Genomic DNA, 14,576 nt, shown 5'->3' with positions numbered 1-14,576 from the left:
GAAAAGCCCACATATACCAGAAGACAAGGAAGACAAGTAGGCAAATAATTTATATTGTTTATTAGACATCTCTTCTCTGGGGATCTCCCTGATGAACTCATGATGGGGTTTATTCAGCATATTTGCCACTAATGATAGCAAATTTTATAATTTCAGCTACATGGGCCTTTCTCTTTAGCGAGAGAGCAACCTGACTCCTGAAACCTCTGCCATCCTAAAAGCAGAAACCTCTGTTGGAGGTTAGAACAGTCAGTTGTGTTAATTCAGCAATGAAAAGAAATGAGCCCAATTCTGATTTCACTTATACAGGTGTAAATCAGGAGTAACTCAACTACAACTAAGGAAATTACACTGATGTAAAACCAATGTAACTGAGATTAGAATCTGTTCTGGGTTGTATTCAGTCAGTTCTGCTCCATTCATGCAGTGATCAGGAGTTTGCAGGATAATGGTTCATAGCATTCAAATACACCACATGTGCACAGAGAAAAAATAATTTTAAAAGCATATCAGGCAGTTTGTTTTTATTTAAAGTGTTATATTTAGTTTGATTTCCAGCAGATCAGTCTAAAGCTCTACATGTTGGCGTCTGTTAAAAATGCAGGACCCTGTAGAGAAAGCAAACAGAGAGCAAGACGAAAGCAGGAAAACAGTTAAAGGTTTATGTTTGCTCTTTGTTTTCTTGTCCTGCTAGGGTCTCGTTGCACTCCCTCCCTTCCCCATTGACTTGGCTAGTGATCTTTCCTGAAGTGCCTGGAGAATTACACCTGCAATAAATTAATGATATTAAGCCAAATTCAGCCTTAGCTCTAGTGAGTGTAACCCTCACTTTCTTCAATGGTAGCTGCACCCACATTCAGCAGAGCTGAAGAAAATGCCTTTAACATACTATGGAAAGTGGGGAGGTGTAACAACCCCCCCCCCCCACCACCACCATAAATTAGGGATTGGGGAGAAAGGTTACACAAATAGTGAGGTTGAATAAATATGAACAGAACCTTCCACACTCCAGCATAGTTTCTCTGCTTTACCTTAATTGGTAGTGCAAGACAGACCGAACAGAGAGCTTGTGTACAGAGTCTTAACCAGACTCCCTGTCTAATGATAAAATTGTTTTCTTAGGATAAAAGATTTAGGGCCAAATCGTCTTTTTTTTAAGGCATGGATGCCCACAAAATACTGAATGGACCACATTGATGCCTCGTGTAATTCCGTTCAGTGGGGTTATAGCAAGGATGAATTTGTCCCAGTGAGTTTGAACTCACCAAGCTTCTGATTTACTCTCATCTCAGTTTGGAGGGCTAGTGCCACCATGAAGGGGGATCCCAACCCACAAGGACTGCCATCCCAAAGGGGGAGAGGAGCATTGGCATTGGGTCCATTCCCCATTTGGGCACACAGGCTACATTCAGGTGGTATGTGCACGAGTTTGCTCCGTTTTCATTGCAGATAGAAAGAAACCATATTTGCTTCAAACTTTGAGAAGTAGTCTTCTTGATGCACACATGCCACTTCCATAGTTTTAATGGTTGTTATGCTTTCACACTGTGATGGGGACACTGTTTAATGCACTGCCACTTGCCCAAACTTGTGTGTTTGATACAATTGACGTATTTAAGAAGCTGTTAACCATAAGTTCTGTCTGGTTGTCGTCTAGAAGTCAGTGTGCTTCCGGACAAAACAATGCAGCTGTGACTTGAAAGGAAATACACGAGAGTTGACAAAGATGGGGAATGTATCCTACAAAGTTCGAAAAGTCACGTGCCAAATAGTAGTAAAATTACAGAAGGGACCAAAGCTGTATTGAATTTTGCTTATATCTAAATTGGTTTTGCTTATATCTAAATTGCTTACAAGTTTGGTTAAGGATATTGTATAACCTCATTACATCCCACAGAGATGTATCTTAGTCCTAGAAATAACACCTTATTATGTACTCATCTAATGGGTTGTGAGCTAACGTGTTTTAACACATCCTTTAATGCTTATTACATTCCAGTCCCTGGGAGATCATTTCAAAAGCTGACCATTAAAACTAGGCTCTTTCACAACTCTTTGATGACACTACGAACTGGGCATTTCATCTCTTCATTTGGATTAGAAATTAAAAGGTGTGAATTACAGATGTAGCTATTATGTGCTTGCTTTATTGATCAGTCTCCCTCACGGAAACAGCATCAGCCTTGATGGTTTGGCAGCCTAGATTACCTTTTGGTTTGCTTAATTGAACTACTAGGACACAGTAAATTTTCTATTTATGTTAATCTCAAAATGAAGGTGATGTAATACCTTTTTACTAGAGTAAAACAGACATTAAAATACATTGATGTACCTGTTAATTATTAAATACACAAGTTGGCCATTAAGGAGAGAGAATGGGCTCTTGGCCTTATTCACTGTGCACTTTAGGCCAAATCCAGATTCCCCTTACACACTTTTGTATCTCCATTGACCTCAGGGGATCCACTGTCTTGAGTAAAGCAAAGATTTTTTGGTTAAACCTCATTTGAAAGTCCATTTTAAAAATTCCTAAATTCTAGTAATTAAATGTGGTTTCCTTTCTGTGTGTGTGTTCACAGGTGAAAGTCATGGTGCGCATTTGTTCCACCCTTGCCAGGGACACCTCTGAGTCCAGTTCCTTCTTAAAGGTTGATCCCCGTAAGAAGCAAATCACTCTGTATGATCCCTTGTCCTGTGGAGGCCAGAACGTCTTCCAGAAAAGGGGCAATCAGGTTCCCCCCAAGATGTTTGCTTTTGATGCAGTTTTCCCCCAAGATGCATCTCAGGTAGGCAACAAATGACTTGGACTAACAAGGATCTAGCTTCTTTCCAGGTAGCATTAGTGTGCCCAAGAGGCAAATTCATCCCTGTTGTAGTTCCAGAGATTTCACTGGAGTTAGACCAGGGATTATCCATAGATGCCAGCAATATTGTGACAATCAAATCTCTATTATGTGAGGATCAACTTCATTTTAATCTTTGCATTACATGTGTGATAAATCATACTAGTGATATAAAATGCTGTCCAGCCTGCGAACAAACACCAGATAGAAGTTTTTGATGGTACCCTTCCAACTATTTTTGGTTAGTGCTTATGTGGATCATATCAGTGTTACAATTCAACAATGTGAAGATAGATAATCCTACATTCTATCCTCCATTCATTAAGAAGCTGAGGAATATTTATGTGTGGGGGTTTGCCATATAGTTCACTATAAGATGACACAGGCTGTAGCCCAAGTCTATAAATAATTAGTGGTAATATTTACTTATTAGAAAACAACCGAGTAACAAATGTTTGTAAACTGGACCAATGGAGAAGCAAACACCGAGGTCTTATCTACAGTAGGAAATTTTCCCTAACATTTCTAAAGGTTACTATTACTGGCTCAGCTACACCTGATGGGCAAAGTATGTGAAATGGAATAGAATAGCTTAGACAGGGGTTGGGGTGTCTGCCTGTGTTGTCTAAGCCTGCTCAGAGTGAATCTATATGATAAGGTGCTTAAAACGCTGCTGGCTAACAGCATCTTTAGGGTTGCTACCATTGCTAACATACAGCTGTGGAGATTCGAGGCAAAGGTGGGAAATTTTAGGAAATATTTCTTAGTGAAGACAAAAGGGTGTTACACCCCCTTCATAGACTCCCCACACCACCCCATCCCCCTCGCACAAACTCTCCAGCCCACCTGGCAGCAGAATTGTAGCATTTTCACTGCATCCAAGATTCTAGCCATAATTTGCTAAACAGAGCTGCTTGGGAAATAATATTTTTTAACATGAAAAGGTTAAAAAAAAATTGCCAAAAATTAATCCTATTTTGCATCCAGCTTTACCAAATAATGAGCTTCTCCTCTTCCATTTTGAGCATTTTACTCACCTCTGCTTAGCAGATGCAAAGCCTGTTTAGAATAAAAGAGCCATCTGCCATTTCTCAACACACAGAACTTTTACAAAGGATAATGAAGTTTCTGCACCTCATGCTGAAGCAAATGGACTAGGACTTCTACAAAGGGAATTTAATTGACTCGGAGCCAAGTCCTAATCACCTTACTCATGTGAGTAGTCTCATTAATTTCACTGAGGCAACTCACATGAGTAAGGCGTGCAAGATTGGGCCGTTAGAGACAACGCCATACTACTGGAGATCAGCAATGATATTTTGATGCTGTCACAACCGTTAATATTGGCAGTGTTCTGTTAATTTTTTGTATTATTAAATATCTTTGTTAATCCCATTCTACCTATGACAGGCTGAAGTGTGTGCTGGGACTGTAGCTGAGGTGATCCAGTCAGTGGTGAATGGGGCAGATGGCTGCGTGTTCTGCTTTGGCCATGCCAAGCTGGGTTGGTATTGTTACATTTCCTTACTCAAACAGCAAAGGGTCTACTTTAAGTCTAAAATTACTTTTATTTTAGGTTAAGGAAATGAACAGCTTCCAAACCTCCTGCATTCAGTGCACTATTATGTATATGAAATTGGAACACCCTATTCATGCACTTGTCTTTTCCATATCTTGTCCTCCTTTCTCATTTATCCATTTATTCAGTTGTTGCATGTTGTCTAAGTCCTAGATTGTGAGATCTCAGTAGCAAGGGTTGCCTTTATGTATGTTTGTTAATTACTTTGTACATTGGAGTTCTGAGTCCTGCTTGTTGTCCTTAAGCTCAGTGGAAGTTGAAGTACAGCAGTGCAAGTAACAATAATAATAATTGGCGATTAATGAATTATCCCATAGTAATCTACAACTTCTATGAATATGTTCAGCATTAGAAATTATGTAGTGTAGGTTTGTGCAAATATTTCAATTCATATGGGCTGCTTACAAACTGTCCATATTCCATCAAGTATTCAATATTTATGATTTAATATTTAAGCATTGTAAGAGGGTGCCTAAGTCGCATGATATTTTTTTCCGTTCCTTGATGGATGAACTACCCATTTTCAACCACTTCCTCTTCTGCCTGAAACAAATTTTATTTCATTGTTAATTGAATCTCCATGACTGGCCAAAAATTTGCTTCTGCAAACATTTGTGCAATCGAAACTTTGAACGCTGGCAAAAAAGTAACAAAATAGGGAGTTAGTGTAATCAAAACAAGATTCTTTTAGAAGACGCTAAAATTCTAACATCATTTTATGTACTGTTCATCCATATCTAGAGGTATTTGTTGGGAAATGCTGACTCTTTAATGGCAACATCTGTACCACCTTTATTACTGCCTGAAAAATGATCCCATGTAGTTCTACCACACAAAAAATAAAAGAAAACTTCAAGGAAACTTCCATTCTTCAGGCAATGAAGATGTGCAGTACGCTCTCAGGCCTTAGTTGTCCCAGGTTGCATCCAAAATGGAGGCACCCAGAATTGATGAAAACTTGAAGTGTCAGGCCTTCATGACTTGCTTAAGGCCAGTGCGTCAGTGGCAAAGCTAGGTGTAAATTCCATGCTCCCCTGCAGATGCACAAAGACAGTTTCACAAAGAGTTGTAAAGTCTAAAATTATCTTGCTGCAATAATCTTCTTACCATTTGATTCCACTTATGTCCATAATTCATTAAATGAAATAAGGTAAAAAAAAATCCATGAGAAATTGTCTAAAATGTATGCATATTGATATAGTTTGTTTGACAGCTATGTAAAGAGCTATAAATGAGGAAGATTATGAAAACTTGCCTATGTGCCATATATGAAGTAATACCTAAAACAGAGTAAGATAATACTATGTGCATGCTTTTAATTAATAGATGTTTTAAACAGAGACTGGCCTGCATGAAAATCCTGGCTCCAAACACCAAGCTTTGGGAAAGTTTTGATCTGGATCAGAACTGCATATCATGGGCCCACCTCTGCACCAGATTATCCAATATGCCTAGCTCCTGCTGGGTGTAGCTAGGAGGGGGATCCAAAAAGGAGCCAGCTGCAGCTCTCTGATCCGGAGGCCAGTTCTATGTCATTTCCAACCTCAGCGTCCTATAGAACAATCTAGGGGCTGCTCTAAAGTATGCTGGCTAGTAACACCTTCCCAAGAGACCATCTCCAAAACAGGGATTGCTGGAGCATATGGCACCCAGCCGCCCTCCATCCCATCCGACATGTCCTCTACACTTGTGGTTGCAGAGTGGTGGAGTAGGAGCCAGCTATACCGCAGCTAAGGATTCCTTGAATGTTAGGGGAGTCTTCATCTAGGGAGATCTGGCTGCTTTTCAGCCCCTTTATGGTGGTAGAGTGCTGCAGAGAAATGGATCACAGCTCCAGATCTAACCTACGAGTTTTAAATACTTTCTGTCTGTCTTTCTGTCTTTAGTAAAGAAAATGGTTTTCCTGAGCCTGTGCGGGATAATGTCATTTGACAGAAGGCTCTGGATCCACTGAGTATAATTTAATTTAATTTTCTTTTCTTCCCTCCCTCCTGACTGACAGGAAAGTCATACACCATGATTGGAAAAGATGATTCCATGCAGGACCTTGGCATAATCCCCTGTGCCATCTCCTGGCTCTTCAAACTGATTAATGAACGGAAAGAGAAGACGGGGGCCCGCTTCTCAGTCCGGATCTCCGCAGTGGAAGTGTGGGGGAAAGAAGAAAATCTGAGGGATTTACTGTCAGAAGTAGCTACAGGCAGCCTGCAGGATGGCCAGTCCCCAGGTGTCTACCTTTGTGAGGACCCAATCTGTGGCATGCAGGTATGTTTAAGGTTTATTTTAAATGGAAGCTAATCTCTAGCGATGTTATATTTAGGCTTGCACAGATTAGATTTTCATCGGTAAATGCTGGTAAACATTGATTGCTCCATACACACACAAAGCAATAAAAAATATTTCCATCAATGATAACTGAAATTTCCAAATAGGCCAAGTAAGAAAAAGGCTTTTTTGAGAACTTATTCCAGTTTGGTTTAAGGATATTTACTTGTATCTTTTGACATGTGATGTTGACAGTGCTTGTTATAAAGCTTTAACTTTTTTATTCTCAACACCTACTGTCATTAAAAGTTCTTGTCTGATCCTCTTCCATCATTTCCTGCAACTGTGAACATTTAAGTTGATAAAAATTTAAAATGTTTAATAATAAACCTTAATATTATTCATCAAAATTATATTAAAAAATTAAAAAACCCAATTCTGCCACGCCTTGTGATATTTTTCTGAACTACTGAGATGGTTCAAATTCAAGAACTACTTGAATCATAAACTTTGCAGACTTGAATGTGTTTACTTTGAAACACACAAGAACTTTACGACCTGCAGCTGCGGGACCATCTGCTTTCCTGGCCTCAATATTTGTACCTCCAATATAACTGATGCTGAACAGTGGTTGGTGTTTACAGTAAAATTTAAAAATATTCAAAGCAAACAAAATTCACCTCCTTACCTTACCCCCTAAAACAAAAACAAAAAAGAGAAGAACTGTGATATCTCTTTTGTAAAATAAAAGCTAAAATATTTACAGTATTGCACAAATAGCTGGAGGCCATTTATATGGCTGTTTATCTCTCTGTAAACTACATCATTTATAGCACTAGCATTAGCAATGTTCTAGGAAGTATTAATAGATACTTATTAATTGTTGCCAAGAAATAAATGCTGGATTTGGGCAAGCCAAGAATAACTCCAACTCTGTTCAGGCTTGGAGAGTCAGAACCTAACTAGCTCATATAACTTCCTGGGCAACCACTAGAAAGTCTCAGCAATCTTATGGCTTTTTTATTTTTACTTAGTTGCTACAAAAAATGTGCACTCTTTCTTTTATTATATACAGAACAACAGGCCTTGTCCCTGTGTGAGCGCACAAATTGGGGGGAAATCCTCAGAGACAGCACAATTACAGTCCCTGAGTCCTACGCACCATAGCAGCTACTTTCTCCTAGCAGCCTCAGCACCCCAGTCACTCTAGAGAGTGGGATGGTGGAAGCAGGGCCACAGGACAATATACAGTATAACCCCCACTATCAAAGTGCAGTATGTAGAAAACAAGGGCATCGCAGTTTTATAGCTGCTTACCACACAACTGAATTAAGGCTTGATATACTCAGATGAAAAGTGCTGTCAAGGATAAAGTGTTATATTAATGTATGTACAAAAACAGCAACATTATCCCTGTATGTCTCATTATTCTTGATCAGACTTTTTCATGTGTATGGTTTTGAGCATTTTCTTGTTGCTTAAAAGGTGAGGTTATTTTAGTATATATCTATCACAAACTGTCCTCCGCATCAGCTTAAAAAATATGCTTTAGTACAGCGGTTCTCACCCGGTGGTCCGCGCACCACCGGTGGTACTTCGAAGAAGGCTGGGTGGTACGCGAGCTGTACCACGCCGCCAAATCCGCCGCCGAAAGTCCCCCCCCCACCGCCGCCACCACGAAACCCCAGCGCCGCTGAAAGTCTCCCCCACCCCCGCGAAACCCTGCCGCTGAAAAGGGGCAAACAGCGGCAGGGTTTCGGCGGAGGGCATTGTTCCCCCCATGTAACCCCACCACCGCCGCAAGTCCCCCCCCCTTTTTTTCCCGAGTGGGACTTAGTTAGATCACCCTTTTTTGGGTTCTCTCTCTTTTAGAAGGAGAACTTGCTCCTGGGCTGCACTCATAGTAAAGGCTACAAAAGGAAACTTATCAGTGTATTTCAAACTCTCAGATAAACAAGCCTCCCCTGTAGTATGTGGACCAGCTCTGTGTATTATCGATGCCATTATCAATGTATGTACAATTATTAAAAAGTTAACATAGCATGGAATAAAAACTGGTTACCTGATAGGTCTCAAAATGTAACTGTAAACAGGGAATCATCAACTAGTGGGTGTGTTTCCAGTGGGGTCCTGTAGGGATTGGTTCTTGGCCCAATGAAAAGAAAACATAAGAAGAAAACATAAAATCATCACTGATAAAGTCTTTAGATGACACAAAAATTGGGGGAGTGGTAAATAATGAGGAAGAGGAGGTCACTGATACAGAGCAATCTGGATCATTTGATAAGCTGGGCGCAAGCAAACACTATGTGTTTTAATATGGCTAAATGTAAATGTATACATCTAGAAACATGGGGGACTCTATCCTAGGAAGCAGTGACTCTGAAAAAGATTTTTTGGGTCATGGTGGATAATCAGTTGAACATGAACTCCCAATGCGACACTGTTAGGAAAAGCACTAATGCAATTCTTGGATGGATATGCAGGGAATCACGAGTAGGAGTAGAGTGATTATTTTAACTCTATATTTGGCACTGGTGTGACCGCTACTGGAATACTGTGTCCAATTCTGTGGCCCACCATTCAAGAAGGATGTCAATTAATTGGTGACAAGAGCCACGAAAATGATTAAAGGATGAGAAAACATGTCTTATAGTGATAGACTCAAAGAGCTCAATCTATTTAGTTTAGCAAAGAGACGATTAAGGGGTGACTTGATTACAGTCTATAAATACCTATATGAGCAGTAGATATTTAATAATGGACTCTTCAACCTAGCAGAGAAAGGTATAATATGATCCAATGGCTGGAAATTCAGACTGGAAATAAGGTGTACATTTTTGATAGTGAGGGTAATTAACCATTAACAAGGGTCATGGTTGATTCTCCATCACTGACTATTTTAAAATCAAGATTCAATGTATTTCAAAAAGATATGCTCAAGGAATTATTTTGGGGAAGTTCTATGGTCTGTTGTACAGAAGGTCAGACTAGATGGTCACAATGGGCCCTTCTGGCCTTTGAATCTATGAAGCTATGAATGTCATATTTCATAATCATGTCACGTCTCCAAACTAATGTTAGATGACATTAAGCACACGCACATTTCTCACATTATCAAGGGTTAACAATATCTGACTTCATGCTGGCTATCATTTTGGAGTGGTAAAAGCAGTTTATGTTCCCAACACTGGAGACTGTGACTGAGGTCCAGCAAATGCGATTGTACATTGACATGAGGTTAGTCCTTCTTTGAGCAGGGGGTTGGTCTAGATGACCTCCTGAGGTCCCTTCCAACTCTAATCTTCTGTGATTCTATGTGCTGCTTCATCTAATGGATTGTCTTTGACCAAGCTTGGGGGGAAGACACAGGGTGCTTCCTCTCCTTTATACTCTTCCTTTACCCGCCCAAAAAGGGCTGAGTACAATCTACAGACGTTTGCTTCCCAGGTTGCAGGGACTGCTCCCTCCTCACAGTCCCTGGGACACAAACCATAGCCCTATCCCCAACCATCTGCCCCAGTCTGCAGAGCTGGCCAGGTGCAAATAAAGGAGAATTCTGGTGAGCTCAGAGAGATACTGTGCCTCTCTAAAGGGCAGTGCCTCCCAGAATTCCCCCTGACATATTGAGAGCCTGAGCCAGTTGTTCCCTACTGTTGCAAAGCCTTTAGGTGCTATTGCAGTGGGAAGCACAAGTCAGGGCAACCCTGGCAGACCCTGCATAGGGATGGCCCAGCCCTCCTTCGCTTGGTCCCTTCATCAGGTGTAACATGAGTACATGGATGAATCCACTCATTAGTTCTAACTTCTCCCCACTGTGATTCCATCACTGATAATAGCAAGCCTAATTGCCATATCTATGGAGATGCAAAAATAGCACTGCCACAAACTGAAAAAGAAACTGAATACATAGAAGAGCCTTATGCCCATTAATGATCCCTGCTTCCATCTATGTGACAAAGGGTTTTGGGTTGTTTTTTTTTTTTTACACTGACTACAGCCAATGCAAAGCCTCCTCGTGTACATTTTTGGGGCCTGAGTGCAGAGAGTGAGAAAAGCAAGAATGAGGACTTGCACATGTATAATGTGTGTAAAAAAGACACATGAATTTATATCTCTGCTACAGTGGTTTATTTCTCTGTTAAATCTCAAAAGAGGATAACGTGGTAATCCCACTTTAGCAGAGCAAACACTGCAGTAATGCCTGTTAACTGACATAGCTGAAACTGAATGGCAGTGAACTGCAAATGCTGATGGTTAAAAACCAACTGCAAGTCCAAGGTAATGTGATCTAATGTATGGTTTATGGTGTAGGAAAGTATTGCAACGCATCAACTTTTACACGTATCCTTCCAACCCCTAAGGAGTATTTTTATTTCTTAGATTTTCATGCAGCCAAAGTTACAGCAAGTAGGCACAGCCACATCTTCTCAGACAGAAGCCATGGTATGGCAGTTTATCTTCTGAAGCATCTGGTACTGGCCCCACTCAGTGACAGAACCACGGGTCTGATCCAGTATCACATCCTGTGTCCCTAGTATCTTGCCAGTCTGTTTTGGCTGTGCTTAGATTTCAGGACACCAAGAATGATACCTGCTGATGCTGAAACCCCACAGGGCTGTTTGATTTGCTTTCCCCTGGGTTGCCTTGCAGCTTCAAAACCAGAGTGAGCTCCGTGCCCCCACTGCGGAGAAGGCTGCCTTCTTCCTCGACGCAGCTATTGCCTCCCGCCGAAGCAGCCAGCGAGACTGTGATGAGGAGGATCATAGGAACTCTCACATGCTCTTCACTCTGCACATCTACCAATACCGAATGGAAAAGAGCGGCAAAGGTGGAAGTAAGTCATTCCCGTTCCTTCTATTTCCTCGCACCATGCATTGAAAACAACTGGTATCCTTAAAAAGACTATGGGCCAAATTGTCTACTGGTATAAATCAGCATTGCTCCATGGAAAGTGAAGCTGTGCCAATTTATGCCAGCAGAGTGTTTGGCCTTATACACACAGCCCAAGTCATAAGTTATGAGGAGTTGTTGCTATCTGTTGGCTGTTCACTTGCCGTTGTGGTGTGACTTAGTGGACAGGTCTATACATCTAATCGAAAAACACCATCAAACTTGGCCTTAATTATCACTAAGGTTAAGATTCTGTCACAGGTATTGTTAGTAAAAGGCAGGGACAGATCACAGGCACTAAACAAAAATTCACGGAAGCCTGTGACCCATCCCTAACTTTAACTAACAGTACCCTAGGGGAGGGGGAATGACAGAGCACTGCCAGGGCTTGCAGCTGACCCCACCCCAGCTGCTGCTCCAGTGGCCCCGGGGAAGGCTGCCGGTCAGCTGTTCCAGCAGCCGCTGTGCTGGCAGCCCCAGGGCTGACAACTGCTCCAGCCCTGCCCTGGAAGAAGTCCTGGAAAGTCACATAACCTGTGACCTCCGTGACAGAATCTTATCTTTAATTATCACCCTGGCTGAACGCCTCAGCACAGAGGATAAGGATCAAAAGACTGGAGACTGAAGGTTCTTCTCATCGTTAGGGGATAGCCCTTCTGATTCATGGCTGAAGGAGGGGAGAGTGCGTGGAAGGTAGAATTGTCAATTCTGTTCTGTACCGGGTCTGCAGGTAAATTCATTCAGTCTGGGGGCACTAAGGTCATTCAGTCTGGGGGCTGGCAACCTACACACACTTTCCTTTTTCAATTTCACTGAACTGGGACACTGAATATTTAGATTTGATTCCTGGCTTTGCCATAGACTGCTGTGACCTTGGGAACTTAACGTAGGCCCACATCCTCAAAGGTATTTAGGCACCAGGATTGCAGTGGAAATTAGGCATCTTTAGGGATCTGGGCCTTAGTCTCTTTTTTTGCCTCAGTTTCCTATTTATAAATTGGGGATAATAATACTTCTTTGTCTGTCGTGTCCATTTAGACTGATAAACTCTGTAGGGCAAGGACTGTTTCTTCCTATATGTTTCTACAGTGCCTAGCACAATGGGTCAGAAATCTCAGAGCTTCTAGGCGCTACTGTAAAACAAATAATATTTAGATTGTGAATTCTTTGTCGCAAGGACTGTCTCTTACTATGTGTTTCTATAGTGCCTTGCACCATGAGGGACATTCTCTTGTTTGGTGGCACTAGTCTAATGATAAATAAAAGCAATAATTCCCATTCAGTACTTGGGCAAAATTCCCATTGAATTCAGTGGAACTAAGGACTTCTGAACCCAGACTTGCTTTTTTTTCCTTTATAAATTGCAAAACCGTTCTCCTTTCACTCCAGGATTTAGCACTTAAGTGGGGTTCTAAGAGCTTTTACAAAGGCATTCCTGTCTGTTGAGCATAGGGAAAGCCAAGTACCAAGATGACAAAGATGCTTCAAAACTGTTGTGGGAGAGTCTGTTGCACACGTTGTAACAGTCCCCAGAGCAGGGAGTCGCTGTGAATGCTGTGACACACCAGCATGGCAGTGTGCTGGCCATACCATATGCTCGGAGGCAAGCATTTAGCTATTCCCAGCACTAGGCCCTCTGGGTTCCCATAAACACTTGCCATACGATGAATACAGGCTTGCTATACTTGGGCTGCCAGAAATAAACATTGCAGTTACTCTTGGCGTAGTGGCCTTGAGTTACAAACAAAAGATGATAAACACAACACCCAGCAGCTCCCAATCCAGCCCCTGGAGGCAGAAAAGTACAGGAAATGATGGTGGGGCTGCTCAGGGCCAGTGTGAGGCATACTCGCTCCACGCCACCCATCTCCTAGAGCCAACAGCTTGCTGGCCAGAGTCCAGTCCTTTTCGTCTGACCCCTGTTGTCTTGTTCTGACCCATCCACCCAACCCATCCTCACCTTTGCAGCCCGTTGCTTGGTATCCATCAGCCACCACTAACACAGCTTTTACCGGCAACAGGCTGCTCCCAGTCTGGCTTTCTGCCCTTCAGTCCCAGCTCCCAAACTGCCCATACTTCTCTCTTCAGCCAGCTCCCAGGCTGCTGCCTCAGCCTACTGCCTTTGCTCATATCTAGCTTCCAACTCAGGTCCTCTTTAACCTCTGGCAGTATTCCATCCAGCACAGGAAAGCGATTATGAAGCCCTCTGCTGGCTGGATGTTGCACTGGGCACTAACACAATGTCCAGTAAGGAGCCAGCAGCTTCATTACAAAACGTTTAGTGGAGCAGAGTGGGAAAATTTTTTCCTGTGCTGCAAAAAATTCCAAGATATCAAAAAAAGGTCTCCCTGCCAAATTAGGATGAAAAGTCAATCTCAAATTATCAGCCACCAAAAATTTGGAAAAAAATAAAAAAAAAATTCAATTCTGGTCAATTGAAATGTTTTGTTTCAATAACTTTGAAATATTTTGTTTCAGTTTTGACTGTTTTTATTTAATTCATTTATTACTATAATTAGCTTAAATTTTGAAGTGAGACATTTCAAACTAGAAAAATAATTTTTTGTTTGAAACAAAATGTTTTGACAATTTCAAAACATTTTCAGAATATTGTAGGTTTGAAAAAATGATCAGACTGGACCCTTTCCTATGCAAAGTTTTGGTTTTGTTAAATCGGCATTTTCTGATGACAAAATTTTGTCTAAAAGTTCCCGACCAGCTCTAGTGTATAGTTCTTGTGGGCCTAAACAGAACTGCATAGACAATGAATATTTCAGCTTGTGTATCTCTACAGACTGTTTGTGATGGGAAGTAGATTACAATCTAAGATGTCCAAAGAGTGGACATCATTGCCATTGTTATGCCTGAAGTTTGAATGCAGTGTATTTCAATATATTGTTCTGTATTTAAAATGTAAGAGCTAGAGTCATAGAGTTGCTTCAAATGGAAGTGGAGATTGCACATGTTTAAGTAATAACCCTGTGGAATTAGCAGCC

At 41.4% G+C, this 14,576-nt stretch overlaps 1 protein-coding gene across 1 annotated transcript in view; it reads left to right on the top strand.

The window, feature by feature from the left end:
- Positions 1–14,576, top strand: part of KIF26B (kinesin family member 26B) — a 405,278-nt gene that overhangs the window by 304,273 nt on the left and 86,429 nt on the right. Inside the window, exons 6-9 of the mRNA XM_067555243.1 lie at positions 2,580–2,786; positions 4,254–4,347; positions 6,425–6,687; positions 11,341–11,524. Of these exons, the coding sequence (XP_067411344.1) occupies positions 2,580–2,786; positions 4,254–4,347; positions 6,425–6,687; positions 11,341–11,524 (748 nt within the window). The remainder of the gene's footprint in view (positions 1–2,579; positions 2,787–4,253; positions 4,348–6,424; positions 6,688–11,340; positions 11,525–14,576) is intronic.

This window comes from Emydura macquarii, unplaced genomic scaffold (genome assembly GCF_026122565.2).
Source record: "Emydura macquarii macquarii isolate MOO-44397 ecotype Brisbane River unplaced genomic scaffold, CSIRO-AGI_Emac_v2 contig_1597, whole genome shotgun sequence".
Classification (NCBI taxonomy): Eukaryota; Metazoa; Chordata; order Testudines; family Chelidae; genus Emydura; species Emydura macquarii.
This window is presented reverse-complemented; position numbering and strand designations above follow the sequence as displayed.